Raw genomic sequence first — 16,496 nt, forward strand, 5'->3', positions numbered from 1 at the left:
AATATTTAAATATATAAATAAATATAAATATTTAAAGCCCTAGAGTAATTGACATTTATTGTGTTAATTTCTTAGGTATATAAAATGCACAGACATAGAAAGAAAATGCTCATCATACTTTCTTTAACTCAAACTTCTCTAAATAACTTGTTTTGTCACCACCTTGTTTCTGTCAACATCTAAATACTTCAGCTGGAATCAGAAAAATGTTTGGCATTTTCTTTTTGAAAAACAAGAAACAAGATAAAAAAAGCTTTGTTTGTGAGTGTAATGTGTTAACTCTAAACTACGCCTTTAAAAGCTCTTGACAAATCCAAACAGATCGCTGCACAAAGTATCCTCCACAAGAAGTCAGTCGACATGTGATTATCTGAAAACTTTAATTTATTATATAGCAAAAGTAGCTCTCTTGTGCGGTTTGCCATTTTCAAGAAGTTTGCAACACTGTTCTGAGAACATTCATTGAGCTGGTAATAACTGTAGGATCCCCCCCTTCCAGCATTTACTCAGCACCGCAGCTCCACCCTGAACTCTGCACACCCCCGACAGCACAAACCTGGAATATCAGCCTTTCGAAATAATCGTCTTTTCTCTCAGAGAATATTAGTACGTTTCAGTGACTAGGTCACTTTAAAGTATTAAACTCCTAGGAGTTAGTTGAACAGTTTTACTAACTCCGACAACTGTAAGGCCATCAGCCACAACAAACATGGGAAATGTCTGCTACAACACATAAACAGAATGGTCCATATCTCAAAGTACCATTTAACATAAATTGAACCTCTAAAGTCAAATAAAAAGCATTCAAAGTGCTTTTTCAAATGAAAGATATGGTAAAAATGAATTACATGGGAAGATTTATTCAACAAAGTGTTATAAAAATTGCATTGTGTTTCAAGGGGCATAGAGTCAACAGTAGAAAATAAAGTAACAGTCTTTCTGGTCCAGAAGCATGTTCAGAATACTCTTTTTGGAGGAAGCGTCAGAACTTAATGCAGTGCAGAGCATCAAGACGGACAGTCCTGATTTCTTTATCTGAAATCCTGGATGAGAAGTTGACACCAGCTGTGGTGGAGGGGGGTCGGAAGTTAAAGAGGTGTGACAAAATAGTCTGCAGGTTTCTGGTAGCTGTGTGTTGGCTGGTTGTGCGTTTGAATTTGCTGCTGCTGCTGCTGCTGCTGCTGCTGCTGCTGCTGGATTATCTGCCGAACTTCCTCCTCCAGTTCTGGCGGGATGATAAGCTGGTCATCGGGGTCTGGCTGGGCAGGAGCGTTGAAGTAGCCCCCCTGCTTCCTGATTGGGGCGTCGGCCGCTTCCTCTATGAGGTCCTGGTTTCTTCCTTGGCAGGCCACCGAGCCGTTAGCTCGTGCCCTGCGGCCCAGAGTCCCTGACTGAGTGTCCCTGCTAAGGCAGGGGGAAGAGGGGGGGACTGGGGAAGCAGACGTGGAAGAGCAGGGAAGTTGTGCTGGCTCTTGATGCGAGGGGACAGCAGGAGGGATGTTTGTACTTGCTTGAGCATGGGTGTGTGTTTGCCGTGCTGGGCAGTCATGGCGGTGCAGACAGTGGACGTCAGCCTCCACCTCTACGCGGCTGCCGTTAGAAAAGACGCCAGCGATGGGCTCTTCGTCCTCGCTGTCGACCCCATTGTCAGACAAAGCTCCAGAGAACTGCCTGTGGAAGCTCCCGCCTCCGCAAGCCGTTCTCCGCACGCTGGCTCGCCCGAGCAGGTTCAGGTGGGACGCGAGTGGCTCGGTCTGGGGCGGAGGCTCCTCCGAGGACGCCGTGGATCCCACCTCGCTGCTCATCTCAGACGTGCTGAACTCGCTGCTCAGCTCGCTCACTGTCCCTGAGGAGGCTGGTGGCAGCGATATGCTGCCGTCACCACTTGCTGAGTAGGGGTGTGGGCTGGTGTGTGCACCCAGGCCTGGGCTGGGAGGGGGAGGTGGCGGCTCGCAGAAACAGCAGCAGTCTTCTGTGATACTGAGCTGGACGACGACGGCGCTGAGGCTGTCGGAGCAGCCGTAGCTCTGAGCCAGAGTCACCAGCTTCTTAGCAGCGGCGAAAGCGTCCGGCACATTCCTGACCGCCTCCACCGCCTCACTGGGAGACAACATGTCCCACAAGCCCCGGCTGCCCAGGAGGAAGAACTCATCCTGCGGGGTGAGGGTCACTGTGGAGACGTGGGGTATGGGGGTCACAGACGGGCACAGGAAGGAGTATCCCATCATTCTGGTGGAGTCCGTTATACCACTGACTTTGTTATCCTGCAGAAGAGTAGGATAAAGGGCTATTATGTTATCAGTTAACCTTAACAGTGATGAACCAATTAGACTGAAAGGAAATTAATTGGCAACAATTATGACAATCGTCTGAGCCATTAGTTAGTTAACGCTGGTTGAACAAATTGAAAGATGTCACCTTGGGCTCTGGAAACTTAACCTGGCTGTTATTTGTTTGTTTGATTAATTTAGTCTATACAACTTGTGAATGTAAAGTTATCTTAACAGCCTCATCCCCAACCTATTCATGAATTAAATCCATCATCTATTATTCGTTTTTTAGCCTAGAAATAGAAAAATAATTAATAATAATAATTAGGAATGATACAAAAAACTGAGAAGAACCACAAATCTTCACATTCGGAAACTGAAAACCAAGAATGTTTGGCATTGTTAGCAATGTATTTGCTTCATGAATGACTTTCTAAATACTTGCCATCGAAATAAATCACAGTCAACAACACCTAAAACATGCCAGTTTCCTCTTTACCTCAGTGATTATGGCGTTGTGCTGCTGGACCCTCTGGTACTCTGGCTCCTCTTTGACGGTGTGTGTGGTGGAGAGTTGCATAGCTTTACCGTCGCGGCACAAAACAGCCTGGCACCTGCCGACATTGGCAGCCTTCAGTGTGAAGCAGCCGCCGTGCTCACCGGGAGCCACGGGGTCATGTCTGATGTGACACAAAGCTGCTGAACCTCCCATCCTCTGGCCCGCTGTGCCCAGTTTCCTGCAGGAGTGCAACACAGAAACACATAGTGAAGAGGATGTGTACGATCACCGTCGCTGCAATGACCCGTGGAAGTATTCAGGGGTTCATTGTTTTACTTCTGCGTTCTCTTCAAGGAATCATAAATCAGTGTGTTTACCTTTGCATGGTTAGAAAAGTGTTGGTCATGTAATCTTCCTGCCTCTGGCCCCTGTGAAGCTCCTCTGCTAGCACGTCTCCCATGGTGCACTGCAGCAGGTAAGGCACCTCGACGTTCTTGTCCCCGTCAAAAACTCCATACAGAGCTTCACGAATCCCACAGAAGCTGTCTAGAGCCAGAGCAGCCACACATAGCCTGAGACCAAGAACATCAACACGTTATGATGAGGATCGCTGCCTTCATCTCATTCAGCCTATCCAACTACACACTGACTACGTTTACATGCATGCACACAATTACAGAGTAGTCAGGTGAAGACAATAGTTTGGTTTGAGTGAATTAGATCATACAGGTTAGTATGTACTTGTTATTATCAATTAAAGCAACATTATTGTGCATTATAATATCTCGACACAAGTGATTTCACATTGTGATTCCATTGGTGATTAATTATCACACTGAATATTCACCCAGACCTACTGCATAGACACTTCAAATCAATCTACTGTGGTTTCATTTTCAAATTTCTGAATAATCTAAATAAAATGTACTCACTTATTTAATTGTGTTCTCATGGACTTTGAGAGATCAATAAAGACATTTATTAAAAAGTAAAAATGGCAGTGACTAAATGGATAGAAACAGAAATAGATGGCAGAGGACTGACTTGTTTTTGACTCCAGAGGCCTCAGTGTAGCCGTGTCTCCAGACTGCAGGGGCCCCATGGCTCTCACTCACACAGGGAGCTGAAGGTGATGGATCCACCCTGAAACATTTGATATTACTGCAGAAGAGTAAGACAAGAAAAAAAAGAATCAGTCAGTTGGTTTCATTAGTCAATAAATGTAATATATTTTCCATACATTATATTATTATTATTACGACTGCAGGATCTTTCAGGTTCATACTTGAGGAGCTCCAGGCTCTTGTGGTCCAGGTTGAGGCGAGGATTGCCTGTGAGGTCGAGCTCCTGAAGCTTGGGAGGAAGAGTCTCTGGCAGAGTGACCTCCGTCAGCTCGTTGCAGCTCAAGTCCACAAACTGAAGAAGCACAACACAGACAAAGAGGCAGACAGAGGGTCAGTTCAGTTGCATCAGACCTACTGATTTGTTTGTCCTTCTTGTTCGGTATCGACAACAGAAAGTTGTTGGTCCTCCAACGCTAGCTCATAAAGCCATTCAGGAGTCACACAGACAGAGACTGACAGAGACAGACACACACAGAGACAGAGACTGACAGAGACAGACACACACAGAGACAGAGACAGAGACAGAGACAGAGACACACACACACACACACACACACACACACACACACACACACACACACACACACACACACACACACACACACACACACACACACACACACACACACACACACACACACACACACACACACACACAGAGGACCATCAGAGCTAAATGAATGAAATGAAATGCAGCCTTAAATAGCTGCATATAGCAGACTAACCTTGATCTCAGGCAGCTGGAGCACCTCAGGGAATGCGTTGATGCAGTTGGAGTGGGCAGAGAGTGTGTGCATACGCTGACAGCTGAGGATGGTGGTGGGTACAGCCCTCAGTCTGTTGCCGCTCAGGTCCAGCTCCTCCAGCAGCTCCAGTCGGGCCAGTTTACTGCAGGAGGTGGTACGGTTATATCAGAGCGCTGGCAATGCAAACTTATGTCTGAGGCAAGGCATTTTACTGCGTTCTAGGAGTTAATGCAAGCTGGGTGGGCCTACGAGCCTACAATTAGTGATGTTCTGCAACCTCACAAAGCTAGAGGTCACTTCAAATATGAATTAGTTTTTGAAAGCTAAACCATCCAAACTATACTTTAACTCTACCAAAATGCTTCTGAGGCTGACAGTGTGTACGTATGTTTTCTTTTTCAATTAGAATTTTTCCTTCAATGCAGCAATTCCTTGACACATTTGCCACTTAAATGTAGTTGTCATATAATGATTTACTTTGTGCAAGGTCAGTTCACATGCAGCTCCTGTTTTTTACCTGGCAGTGAAGGTTTGCAGCTGGTTGTAGGCGAGGTGAAGCACCCTGAGGTGGCTATGTCCAGTCAGCAGAGGGACACACTTGTCTGTCAAGCTGTTATTGGTCACATAGAGCTCCTCCAGGCTGCTGAAGCTGTCATCCGATAGGCTGGCGGCAGGGAGGTTCTCCAGCTTATTGGCTGACACATTTAGGTATCTCAAGCTGTGAGGAAACCCCAACAGAGAATACAACTTGAACAAAATGAAACTGACAGAGGAGTAGAAGAAACATGAAAAGCACATGCGAAGAAAGAGAATGAAAAATACATGGAAAGAACAACTAGGGAAAGAAAGAGAAAGGAAGAAAATAAAGGTTGTGTTGTTGTGTGTACCTCTGTGCTTTGATGAACAGGTTGTGTGGGAGCTCCGTCAGATGGTTGTGTTGTAGGTCCAGGACCTCTAGCTGTGATCTCTCCAGTCTCTCAGCCAGCCGACTCATTTTGTTCCAGCCCGCCAGCAGTTTTCTCAGGATCCCACTGGACAGGAGCCTACACAACACAAACAACACAGCAAGCTCAGTCTCTCTGTGTGTACTGTCAACATGTCAGTAGGAACGCACTTTTATCCTCAATGAAGTTAAGGCTTTCTGCTGGACAACCATGTGGTGTTTTGCCTCAGTCTTCTGCATCCGTGCTCCCATTGCACTGATCTCTTTGAAATCAAAGAGGAGGTTGCATTTTATAACACACTTCTAATTTCTGACAACAGGTTAAGAAAGAACTTGAACTTCAAGATGACGGACACTCTTTAAGCTCCGTGTGTCATTTGACACCTTTAAGAAATTGTTGTGCTATACGGGCCAATAAACTGTTACATTCAAGCAGCTCGCCACTTTTCCTTCCTACACTTTAACAACCGCTTTCTACAGTTTATTTGTGAAAATGTGTGTGTTATTTGTGTGTCTATGCCTCAGGTGTTTGTGTGTTGCTCACGGTATGGGCAGCTCTGTAACATAATTGTGGTTGATGTCCAACACCTCCAGTCTGCTTCTCTCACACACCCAGTCAGGGACACATTCCAGCTTGTTCCTTGACAAAAAGAAAATACAGTCAGCACCAACTTAAAACAAGCACAAAGCCTTCTTCACACACAGTAAAGAGGACAGTTAGATATGCATAGTTTTCATACCAGGACAAATCCAGAACAGTCAGATTCTCTGGCACCGGCTGCACCTCCAGCAGCTTCAGTTCTGTAAACACAACATGCATACTTCTTGATAATGTATATGATCCGTTTCACATATATACAGGACATAATATAAATGTTAGTACCGTTGTGTGCAGCATGAAGGCTCTTGAGGGCGTGGCCACTGACTCTGAGCAGGGAGAGAGTATTTCTGTCACAGCGGAGGAGCTCAAGGCTACAGAGAGACGTGACATCCAGCTCCTGTAACCCAGTGTCCCTCAGGTCCAGCTGGATGATGTGGACCAGCTGCTCCGAGTCTCCTACGGTCACCTTTTGAAGCCGGTTCAGTCTGTACAAAAGAGAACATGAATGAAAAAGGAAAAATATATTACAAAGAACTTTTTGGGATTTCTAAATCCACGTGCTGTGATGCAGAAATACAGAGAACATGTTTCCTGCAGCATTTTGGGAAGTGTTAGATTTCAGATGAGCCTTGTTCCAGTTTTTGCATCTAAAAATGTCATCGAGCCCGGGTGGATATGTTTACCTAAGGTCTATGTGGCGAGCAGGAAGCCACTGCAGTCCGGCCATATCCAGGACAGAGAGCTGGTTCCCTGCCAGACAGAGTCTCTCCATGCCTCTGAGTTTCTCCAGAACGGAGGGGACACAGCTAAAACAGTTGAAGGACAAGCTGAGGTAGGTCAGGCCCTCCAGAGAGCCCAGCTCCACGGGAAGAGAACTCAGAAAGTTACCATCCAGGAGAAGAGTCTGCAGGCTAGATGTAGCAAGAAGAAAAGATGGAAGTCCTCGGCATTAGTCGGCATCATTGTTTTAAAAATATCCATGAAACTCACAATAAGAGTCTTAAATCACAGGACATATAAACGGTACATAACCAAACAAAATTTGCTTGTGCACACAATAACTGAGTGCTTGACCCCAAATTCCCTGTAATGCAGAGACAGCATTAGCATGACTCTGCACTCTGATCACCTGCACAAACCCTCTGCACCATCAGGACAGAAGTCTGGTACATAGCCAGTTGTTCATTTAATACAGAGAGGGATTAATCTGCACTGATGGAACCACAATGACAACAACTCCTGTCTGGTGTCAGCAAAGTACAGGTCACTCAGGATACATTCTGCTCTTTGGCAAATACATGCCAAAATATCATATTCAGGGCTTGACATTAACGCTTGCCCGGGGCAAATAGACTCTGTGTGCGGGCAACGACAATGCTTCATGCAGTGACAAACAAATGTGTGTGAGATTGGCATGAATGCTTTCTAGCTGTCAATGCTGTCAAAGCTATCGGGCAAGTGGGTGAAAAGGCGTTCTGTCAAGCCTCATTCATCTGTGTTATATCAACACAGTTACCATTAATAGCTGCAGCCCAAAGATCATTGATCCCCCCCCCCCTACTTACTTATGCATGGTTCCTACATCTGCAGGCAGAGACGAGAGGCGGTTTCCAGACAAGTTTAGCTCTGTCAGCGAGGTGATGTCACACAAGGCCAGAGGAAAGTCTGAGAGAGCGTTATTTGACAGACTGAGGCTTCTCAGCTTACAAAACCTAGAGAGTTGCAGAGCGAGAGAGAAGGGAGTGTGGGGGGTGCAGTAAGAAAAGGGGAGACAGAGAGGGAAAAAGTCATTCATCTCTCAGTGCTATAATCAGACTTCTTCTGAAGCGAGGCTCTAACAATAACACACACTGTGAAACACCTTTTAGTTACACAACAACGTCTTATGAACAAAGAAAATAACAAGAGGAAGCCTGCAAAAGGTCTCAAGGACACAGCACCACAACACTGCAAGTACACAGACTATTTAAAGCCAAATGTTTACACAACAAAGAGATTTCAACATTACAATGCAGCATGTGGTTAAGGTAGGAATGTGCGCGCGCGTGTGTGTGTCTTTCCTGGCCTAACCTAATCCAGGTCACTGAGGGGCCGGGGTGAATGGCTGAGCCGGACCACGTACTTCCGAGGGAAAGTCACAGGCAGACCACAGGAAAACACATTCCTCAAAACACAGCCCTGGGAAACGTGTGTTTATGGAGGAACAATGGCAGTGTGTATATAGTATATATGTATTTATTGTCATCAAGAAAATGTCTTGAGCTTGAGCAGCTACAAAGTGGTCAAATGATACAGACAGAAATGTATGTTAAATATTTCATCAGAAGCCTAACCTTAAAGACGTATAGAGATTGAAACATGACACAGATGTTGGACTGCGTCTTTTAAGGAAATCAAAAAGGAGTTTAAAAAATACACAGGGAGATGTTCACATAAGTGCTTCTCATCTTGTAGTTATCTCGGCAACCACGTTTGTGTATTTACTGTTTCTTGTGTTTGAATAATGATAATAGGTTACTCATGGGCCACTTGACTTTATCTGAAAATAAATAACACTACATCACATCATTAAACAGGAGTTGGAGTTATATAGTCTGTCTTAGGCTTTGTGCTATTAAATACTATTTTTGTGAAAGAAACAAAGCTTTTCAATCAAAGGATTTTTCATTCAGCTAGTAAGCTGTTAAACCAGGATTATGCCACAAGCTCTGTCATATCTTTTTTACATCAAAACATAATGTCAGACTTTGAAAGCTTTGCCTACGATAAAGCTTTAAAAGATTACCATGACCTGGATGACTGAGAACCTTCACAGACATAATATCAGACATGTCTTGCTGTCATAGAGGACATCAATATGCAGAAACATACAGACTGCATTTTTAAACAACAAATCCGTTTTTAGTTTTGTCCACAAATATAATGAAAAGACCAGCAACGACCTACAGAAGATTGATCCTACAAACAAGTACTAAATCAACATACTCCTGTCCTGCTGGCAGACATACTAACCAACAAATGTGTATTAATCCGCCACAAAAAAAAATTCCCATTATGTATGCCATTCAAATAAATAAATAAATATATATGCATGAACTCTCTTTAAAGACTTACATCTTAGTATATTGCAGTTATTGCGATAGGCCTATTGGGCGACTCATATTATCCCAATCTTGAAAAGGGAGGCGAGTCAAGGGGCATTCAGTTGGTTGCACTCTGAAACCACAATGCTGCATGCCACTAAATCCTACACCCTGGCCATGTTAGTGTTTTGATAGGGAACTTGGGCTGTAGCAGGAGACTAAAGCAAGCGAATACTGAGAAAAAACACATAACGATCTCTTATACTGAAAATGACACTGCGACACAAGATTGATCTCAGGGACCAACTCAACAAACCCCCCATCCCAGAAGTCAGATGACTGGAAGTCAGATCTCTCATAAGCAGTGTAGCTCTCTTTTAATCATCCAAAGCTGTAATTTGATCTCAGCCGCTTCCTCTTTAGACCATATGGTAGCTTCCCCAGACAGTAAAAAGTACTGAGCACCACATCCAGAGAATAACAAAGATGAAAATACTGCTTTTCATCTGCCGGCTCCTCCTGTTACCTTGATCCTAATCACACAGAAACACAGTAGCGCATTGGAGTGTTGGCGACAGAAACTCACCTCGTTAGTGCTGGAACACCTTTGTGCAGTGACATGAAGTTGTTTTTGAGATTGAGATGTGTGAGGTCCTGGCTGTAAAAGAGCTGAGCAGGCAGCTCCTCCAGACTGCAGCAGGACAGGTCAACCGAGTTCACCCTCTGGGACACAATCTGATAAAGAGGGGGAGATGGACAGGACAACATGATGTGGAGCTTGTGTGCATATCATAAAATAAATTATGAAAGCCAAGAGTGTAACACTTCACTTCAAGTACCTTTGAGGCCGTTCTTTGCCAGCGTAGGTGCTCTGTATACGAGTCGTAGCTGATGTAGTAGGTCTGACTCTGAGGACCAGCTGAGCTGAAAGCCAGACAGTGGCTGTGTCTCCTCACTTCCTCTACCTGCAGCATAGGTCATAGTTTAGTTTCCTTGCATCTTTCCTTTAAACCCATGTTTCTATATGTAGCCTACTTAAAGGTGCAGTGTGTAGGATCTAGCGGTGAGATTGCAGATTTCTGCTGCTACACACTTTTCCTTTAATGACTGAGGTTTCAAAAACATTCCATCGTTTCCATCTCTGACACTTTTGTTTTTCCAAAGTTATATTTGATGATCCAGAAATTCATGTTTTTGTTTTGTTTTTTTATCTATTATGGATATGGCCAATATAGTACAAATCTATCATTTTTCTGATAGGTACAGATACATTATAACTTTGAAAATAAAAAAGAGAAGAAGAAAAGATTGATACCACTCATGTTTGGAAGCTAAATATGAAGCTAGAGCCAGGAGATTGGTTATTGTTACTTGGGTGCAATGACTTCTAGGACCCTTGTCATTAACTTTACATTACGCTGTATGCCTGATTTACACAAACAAGATTACAAATGTTAAATGGTGAGCTTAAGAGGTGCTGGTTATTTAACAAAGCCAGGCTACTAGTTTTTTCTTTTCCAGAGTGTATGGTAAGCTAATCTCATTGCTCAACTTCATGAGAAGTTTGGCACAGTACAACTATACATAATATAGGTTGTATAACAATAATATAGTTATCTCTCAGCCTAAAACTTGAGATCCACAGCAAAATTGTTTTGCAAAACGGCTCTAAACCACAGTGAGGTTAGGCTGATAAACGGGCACCAAGACAGATTTAATTATTCAAACAAGTTAAAAGAAAGTACCTTTCCTCCGATGAGAGGGAGGATGTGCATCTTGCCGGTGTGCGCATGTTTCACAGATGAGACAATGAGGCAGGTTCCACTCAGTGTCACCTGACGCTTCGACCAGCGGTTCACCGGCAGCGCCAGCTTCCCTTTCCGCACGTTGAACACCCCAGAAAGCTGCACACGCTCAGAACCACCCACACTTCGAGGCTTGCCTGGGGGGGAGAGAGAGACTTTTGTTACATGAGATTAAATGAGATCACTGAGAGAAGTGCTCATTATACACATATGTTATTATTTTTTATAATGGTCTGATATTATGAACTGGGATTTTGTGAATCAACTCTCACACTGGGTTTCTCTGTAAGAAACTGAGAGTGACAGAGAGTTATGTGGTTATGTAAGGGAATTGTACCAAATAGCCTGTGGGCTGAAAGTGTGAGCAGTCACTCAGGCATGATTGGGTACATTAACCCCTCGCTGACACAGTTCAGTAACAGTCACAAGGCAAACCAGGGCATTGGCTTGAAATAGGTGTGGCGTTCTCCTGAGGGTTGATAATGTATACACACGTATGAAATTGTGTATCCCAGTCTGTGCTTTAAATTCTCTGCTCTGGTGATCACACACATACCAGAGAACAAAAGAAATGGGAAGACATGAAGAGTTTGAGCCACTGAGAGGCTTGCAATCAGATTAGCTTGTTATGTAATGTCTTATAACACCAGCACCTTGATCCTCGGGGCTGCCTCCTCCAGTGACTTAGACAAAACTTCACTTGGGCTTCACTGGGATTAACCGACTCCCGAGTAGAGCTGGGTATAGAATCTCAATACTTCTAAGGTTCACATTAAGAGTTTGGTTTGGTTATTAAATGATCCACTAGCTTCAGATTTAAATCAGAATTTTGACAATTTTAGACAGTATTAACTTCAGACAAAGAAGCAGTACAGCTGCCTGTGTTTACACAACATTTACCATTTGAGATTGAGAACATATGATGGTTTTGTTGAATTAAAAAAATAAAAACCAAAATCCAGGTTTAGCAAAACTATATTATAAAAGAAAAGATGATACCCAGCCCTATCCTGCGCCAATTGGAGTTTAATCAATTAATCAGTTATTTTATTAAATACCAGAAAATAGTGACATACTCCCAATATAATCTCCACATAACCCAAGATTTCATATTTCAGTTGCTGCTCAGTTTCTGTGGATCAACCAATGGTTTCACCTCAGGTGACTGCTGTTCATAATTTCATAGCTTTTTGTGGTTCATTTCATGACGAAGGTTCTGCTCACATGAAAACTTGTTCTGTACATACTCCCTTGTTCTCACAGGAACAGGGAGTTCTGACAGTGCAGACAGTGAAAAAAAAGCCACCGAAAGAGACAAACCAAATCGAGTTTCATGATATTTGATTCATATATAGCCACAAATGTATTTTCTTCCATTATTGACGTTTGATTGAAGAATCCGTTGGTTACATCATATGGTGCCTTTCACCACAAATGCCCAGATGCATACAACTTTTTATTGGATACATATGACCTAAAGTTACTGATGGAACAGATCAACGCGATTCTTTCAAACACACATTCCATTTTAAACTGAACAATAATGTAAAATGTGTATTGTGTGGGTCCACCCTTCCCTAGGCGGGGCGGGCGTCATGCAAACTGTAGTGTGTTAATATATACACTCTCATACATGCCCTTTCCTTCCGTCTATTCCTCTGACTAGGAAACATCCTGTCTCTCATCAGCCTGCAATGGCCATTTCCTGTTCACGCTACAACTGAACATTGGTAAGCCTGGTGTGCTTAATTGCACCTAGTGTCTGAAATGTCCATCCATGTTTCTTAGAAGCAGCAGTCATACAAGCATAAGTATCACACACATTTTTGGGTGTGTATTTAACCTTAGCAGAGCAAAGCAGTGACCTCTGGGTACTGCAGTTCTGAGCTGAAGAGGGAGTCTGCTGCTGTGACTATCACAGGAAGAACCAAAACACTGAGGAGGTGAAATCTGAGTTCCACTAAGGTCACTTTTCTCTTACTGTCAGCACAGTGCGTGCGTGTGTGTGCGCGCTCGTGTGTGTGTGTGTGTGTGTGCGCACTCGTGTGTGTGTGTGCGTGCGTGCGCATGTGTGAGAGAGAGAGAGAGAGAGAGAGAGAAAGAGAGAGAGCTGAGAGAGAAAGAGAATACTTAGTAATGTGTATTTTGTCCGAGGGATTATTCAGAGTTAAACTCCTGTGGCTCTAAAAATCAACATTAACAAATAATTCATACTGTACACACAGCATGGAGCAAAAGTATTCACTTGTGAATTATTGATGGTTTTACTTCTTCAGACCTTTAAAACATTATTTAAATAACAGTCTGAAAAAGAAATAAATCAATCAACAAGGAGTTGTAAGTTAACTTTGCTTTGGTTTAAAAAGGCTTACAAGCCAAAAAAGTAGGAACTTGGTGGTGCATTATTGCCATTTAACGGAAATTTCTCATTTTGGCTACATGGTGATTTTTTTTCACTTCTCCTGTAATTGTCCCTGGTCGGCCAGTAGCGGTTCCACTTTCCTATCATACCAGCCTCTCACTGGTTGTTTCATAGCTGTGTTTGTCTGCAGTAGCTGGAAGGGCCCCTGCTTTCAGCGGCCTAACTCTACGTCATGCTTTGTTCCTCTGTCATGTTACTGTGGGAGCCAAGAGAGGGGGTGTGGAGGAAGGCAGGGGAATTTGCCCCATTTCCAGAATAGAGGAATGCCTGTTTTGTACCATGTCTTGAGTATACATCTAGGTCAATTGCAGGTGTGGCAATAGCGTTTCTTATGGTGAGTTTCTTGTTGAAAAGCCACAAGGTGCATGCTCTTGAAAGGAGAATTGAGAGGAACACTTGAAACATGTCAAACAGGATTGAGAATGTGAGTTAAATTCAATTTTAATATGATCATTTTAGTAAAAAATATTGTTTTGTTTTGTATTTTCTTCCTCCAACATCACACATGACTATCTGACCCGTCAAAAAAAAAAAAAAAACAAGGTCAAAAACAATATTGAGTTTTGCTAATCCCTAACAGATCATGGCTGTTTTTCCATCCTCTTACCCTGCTTCTCAGCAAAACAGGATCTTTATGAATAACAACAACAACTGCATCAACAGAAGAAGAGAAACAGAATCCATACTGCCTCATGATTGGTGTACCCAAAGAGCACACCTGTTACCTCCAGATGTGTCTCCCTACAGGCCTACACACAGAGGGGTTGGGTGGGTTTACAGGCAAAACACTGCGTATTGTCCCATCGGGACAATTGAATACACTTGTTTAACAGTCCGACTGACCAAACACAATGACAGCGTTAACGGGTACACTGAGAATAGATGAACAATGAATGAGCAGAGACAAGCCGAGCACAACTAAAGTGGCAGGTTGTAACTAGTTAGTGGCTCTGTGGTGCAGTAGACTAATTTGAAAAGAATGACGAAATTATAATACTAATAATCACAAACCTGTAAAACATGTTTTGCATTTTATACAACTTTATACTTTTTATATGACAAAGTACTCACCAAAGTAGAAGCGTATCAGGCAACCAACTTCTGGATTCATCCCCTCCCCTTGCACCCTCCAGGGGTCTTCGAATCCCAGATTAGTGAGGTACTCATTTAATATCTGAAGAGGCCTCTCATCATCTTGCAGCCGCCGCACAGCTCCACCATGCAGCTGGACGAAGAGAGCCGGGGTCGGACTTGTATTGATGGGCTCCGGCCATCCTCTGCTCCCCCCTGGGATCTCCAGGTCAGGTTGGGCAGATGCTTGGCTGGACAGGGGCCGAGTTTGAGAGCTGCTGGAGCACTTAGAGGGAGGTTTGATTAATTTGGGGGTATCTACATCATCGCCAGCTCTGGCTAGGGTGTCATCTGGTGTTGTAGTCACTTGACTGGAAGCACTGCAGAGGTCTATGGTGGGCAGGTCCGCTTGTTGGTCTGCAGCAGAGTTGCCAGCTGAATTGGTTGGGGAAGAGGTGAGGTCTATTTCTTCTGAGGAGCTCTCAAACGGGTCAGGGCCCTCTGTAGCACTATCGCCGTTTGGGCTCAACACCAAGGAGTCTGTACCCAAACCCAGTCCATCACTGAGCGAGTCCCGGAGCTCTGTGCTTTTGGGTCCACCTGGGCTGAAGTCATCAAAGGTGCTGCTCTCCATATCTGAACCAGAGTAGACTCCATAACAGTCAGCCACACTCAGGCTCAAATCCATCCCAACGTTATTCAGATAGACCTCAGATGAAGAGTTACTTGTGGTTTTATCATCCAACAAGTTAGAGGACAGTTTAGTATCAGGATAATACTGTTTTGTGTGTTCATTCTCCTCTGCTTTGGGGGTTTTGACATCCACACTGATTTCATCAGTATGCCCATTACTATCTTTACAATTATAATTTAAGTCAACAGTAGAATTTGTTTTGCAGTTAATTCTCAACACAGCCCCAGCTTTGCTCCCTTCCAGCTTACTGGCTACCTCTGTAGCAGTGGTGTCCACTGTGCACAGCACCGGCCGCGGGTAGGAGGGCGTGAGCCAGTCGTGAACGTGAATGCAGCCCCGCCGCAGGTCCGATCTCACCCATGTCTTATCCGAGGCCTGGAGCTGCTTCGACTGCTTCTGACGAAGAAAAGTCTTCCTATCCAAACTGAGGGTGCTCAGCGGCGAGACTGAGGGTACGGCGGTTGCCGGCTCACCAGAGGACACGCCGGGGGAGCTGCTTGTCGGCGGAGCCCCCAGCGACAGATTCCTCTTATGTCTCTGCCGTCTCCTGCCCAGCAAAGAGTTGACAGAAGTGGTGCTGTTGGCCGATGTCAGGCTGTAAATGTTGGCTGTTTTGACGGCGGGAATGTTCATATTTTTGGCCGCGCCACCGATAGCGTTGGCAACTTGGTTCTGATAGATCCCGTTCCGTATCGCAATCTGGAGAAGGGAGGTGGCCGCAAGTCCCTTCCCGAAGAGTTTCGCCTCTGCGCTGCCACCGTCATCCTCCCCGATTGAGGGTCTCTTTCCCGCGGGTAGCGCTGTTAATCCACTCGGCTTCACAGAATTAGCCTCACCGCTAGACTCAAGCACCCCCTGTGGCGTTGACGAAGTTGAAAGCCCCCCAGACACATTTTCCTTCACACTTTCCATCCTGTAAGCTAGCAGCGGCGGCGCCAGTTGGTTAGCTAGAACAGCCTGCAGGTGAATGCTAGCCTCCGTTAGCTTACAGCCGTTAGCTCGCTCCTCTGGCTAGTTTCTCCCTGGCAATTGTGTGTACGACTCCACGGTAGCTTGGTATGCTGCACGGCTCGTCCGAAGAGTTGTCCCGCTACATCATCCCATTTCTTAAAACGCCCGTTAGCTCGCTAACGGGAGCTAACCGGCTGGTAGAGATGAGAAAAGCGCTTGTCTAGTGTGTCGCCATGGAAGCTAGCGCGAGAAGGCGCGACTGCAACTGTACAGATAGATGAGAGTGA

The 16,496-nt window shown here is 44.5% G+C and overlaps 1 protein-coding gene across 1 annotated transcript; it reads right to left on the reverse strand.

Annotated features, from left to right (window-relative positions):
* Positions 1-361: 361 nt before the first annotated feature.
* On the reverse strand, positions 362-16,476 carry LOC311014698 (PH domain leucine-rich repeat-containing protein phosphatase 1-like). The gene is made up of 17 exons (XM_084011447.1): positions 14,565-16,476; positions 11,012-11,208; positions 10,106-10,231; positions 9,853-10,001; positions 7,749-7,895; positions 6,867-7,094; positions 6,466-6,668; positions 6,323-6,383; positions 6,127-6,222; positions 5,527-5,682; positions 5,157-5,357; positions 4,619-4,781; positions 4,055-4,185; positions 3,814-3,930; positions 3,147-3,341; positions 2,770-3,007; positions 362-2,264 (listed from the first exon to the last, which is right to left on the reverse strand). Exons 1-17 carry the CDS (start codon positions 16,168-16,170, stop codon positions 1,089-1,091), a joined length of 5,190 nt encoding a protein of 1,729 aa, XP_083867573.1. The 5' UTR covers positions 16,171-16,476; the 3' UTR covers positions 362-1,088.
* Positions 16,477-16,496: the final 20 nt, after the last annotated feature.

This window comes from Eutrigla gurnardus (assembly GCF_963514095.1).
Source record: "Eutrigla gurnardus genome assembly, chromosome: 6".
NCBI lineage: Eukaryota > Metazoa > Chordata > Actinopteri > Perciformes > Triglidae > Eutrigla > Eutrigla gurnardus.

Coding starts and splice junctions, on each gene's coding strand:
- LOC311014698 (XM_084011447.1), bottom strand. CDS start 16,170: ATGGAAAGTGTGAAGGAAAATGTGTCTGGGGGGCTTTCAACTTCGTCA. Junction 7,095..7,748: donor GATGTAGGAACCATGCATAA/GTAAGTAGGGGG, acceptor TGCTACATCTAG/CCTGCAGACTCTTCTCCTGG. Junction 5,358..5,526: donor CTGTTCATCAAAGCACAGAG/GTACACACAACA, acceptor GTTTCCTCACAG/CTTGAGATACCTAAATGTGT.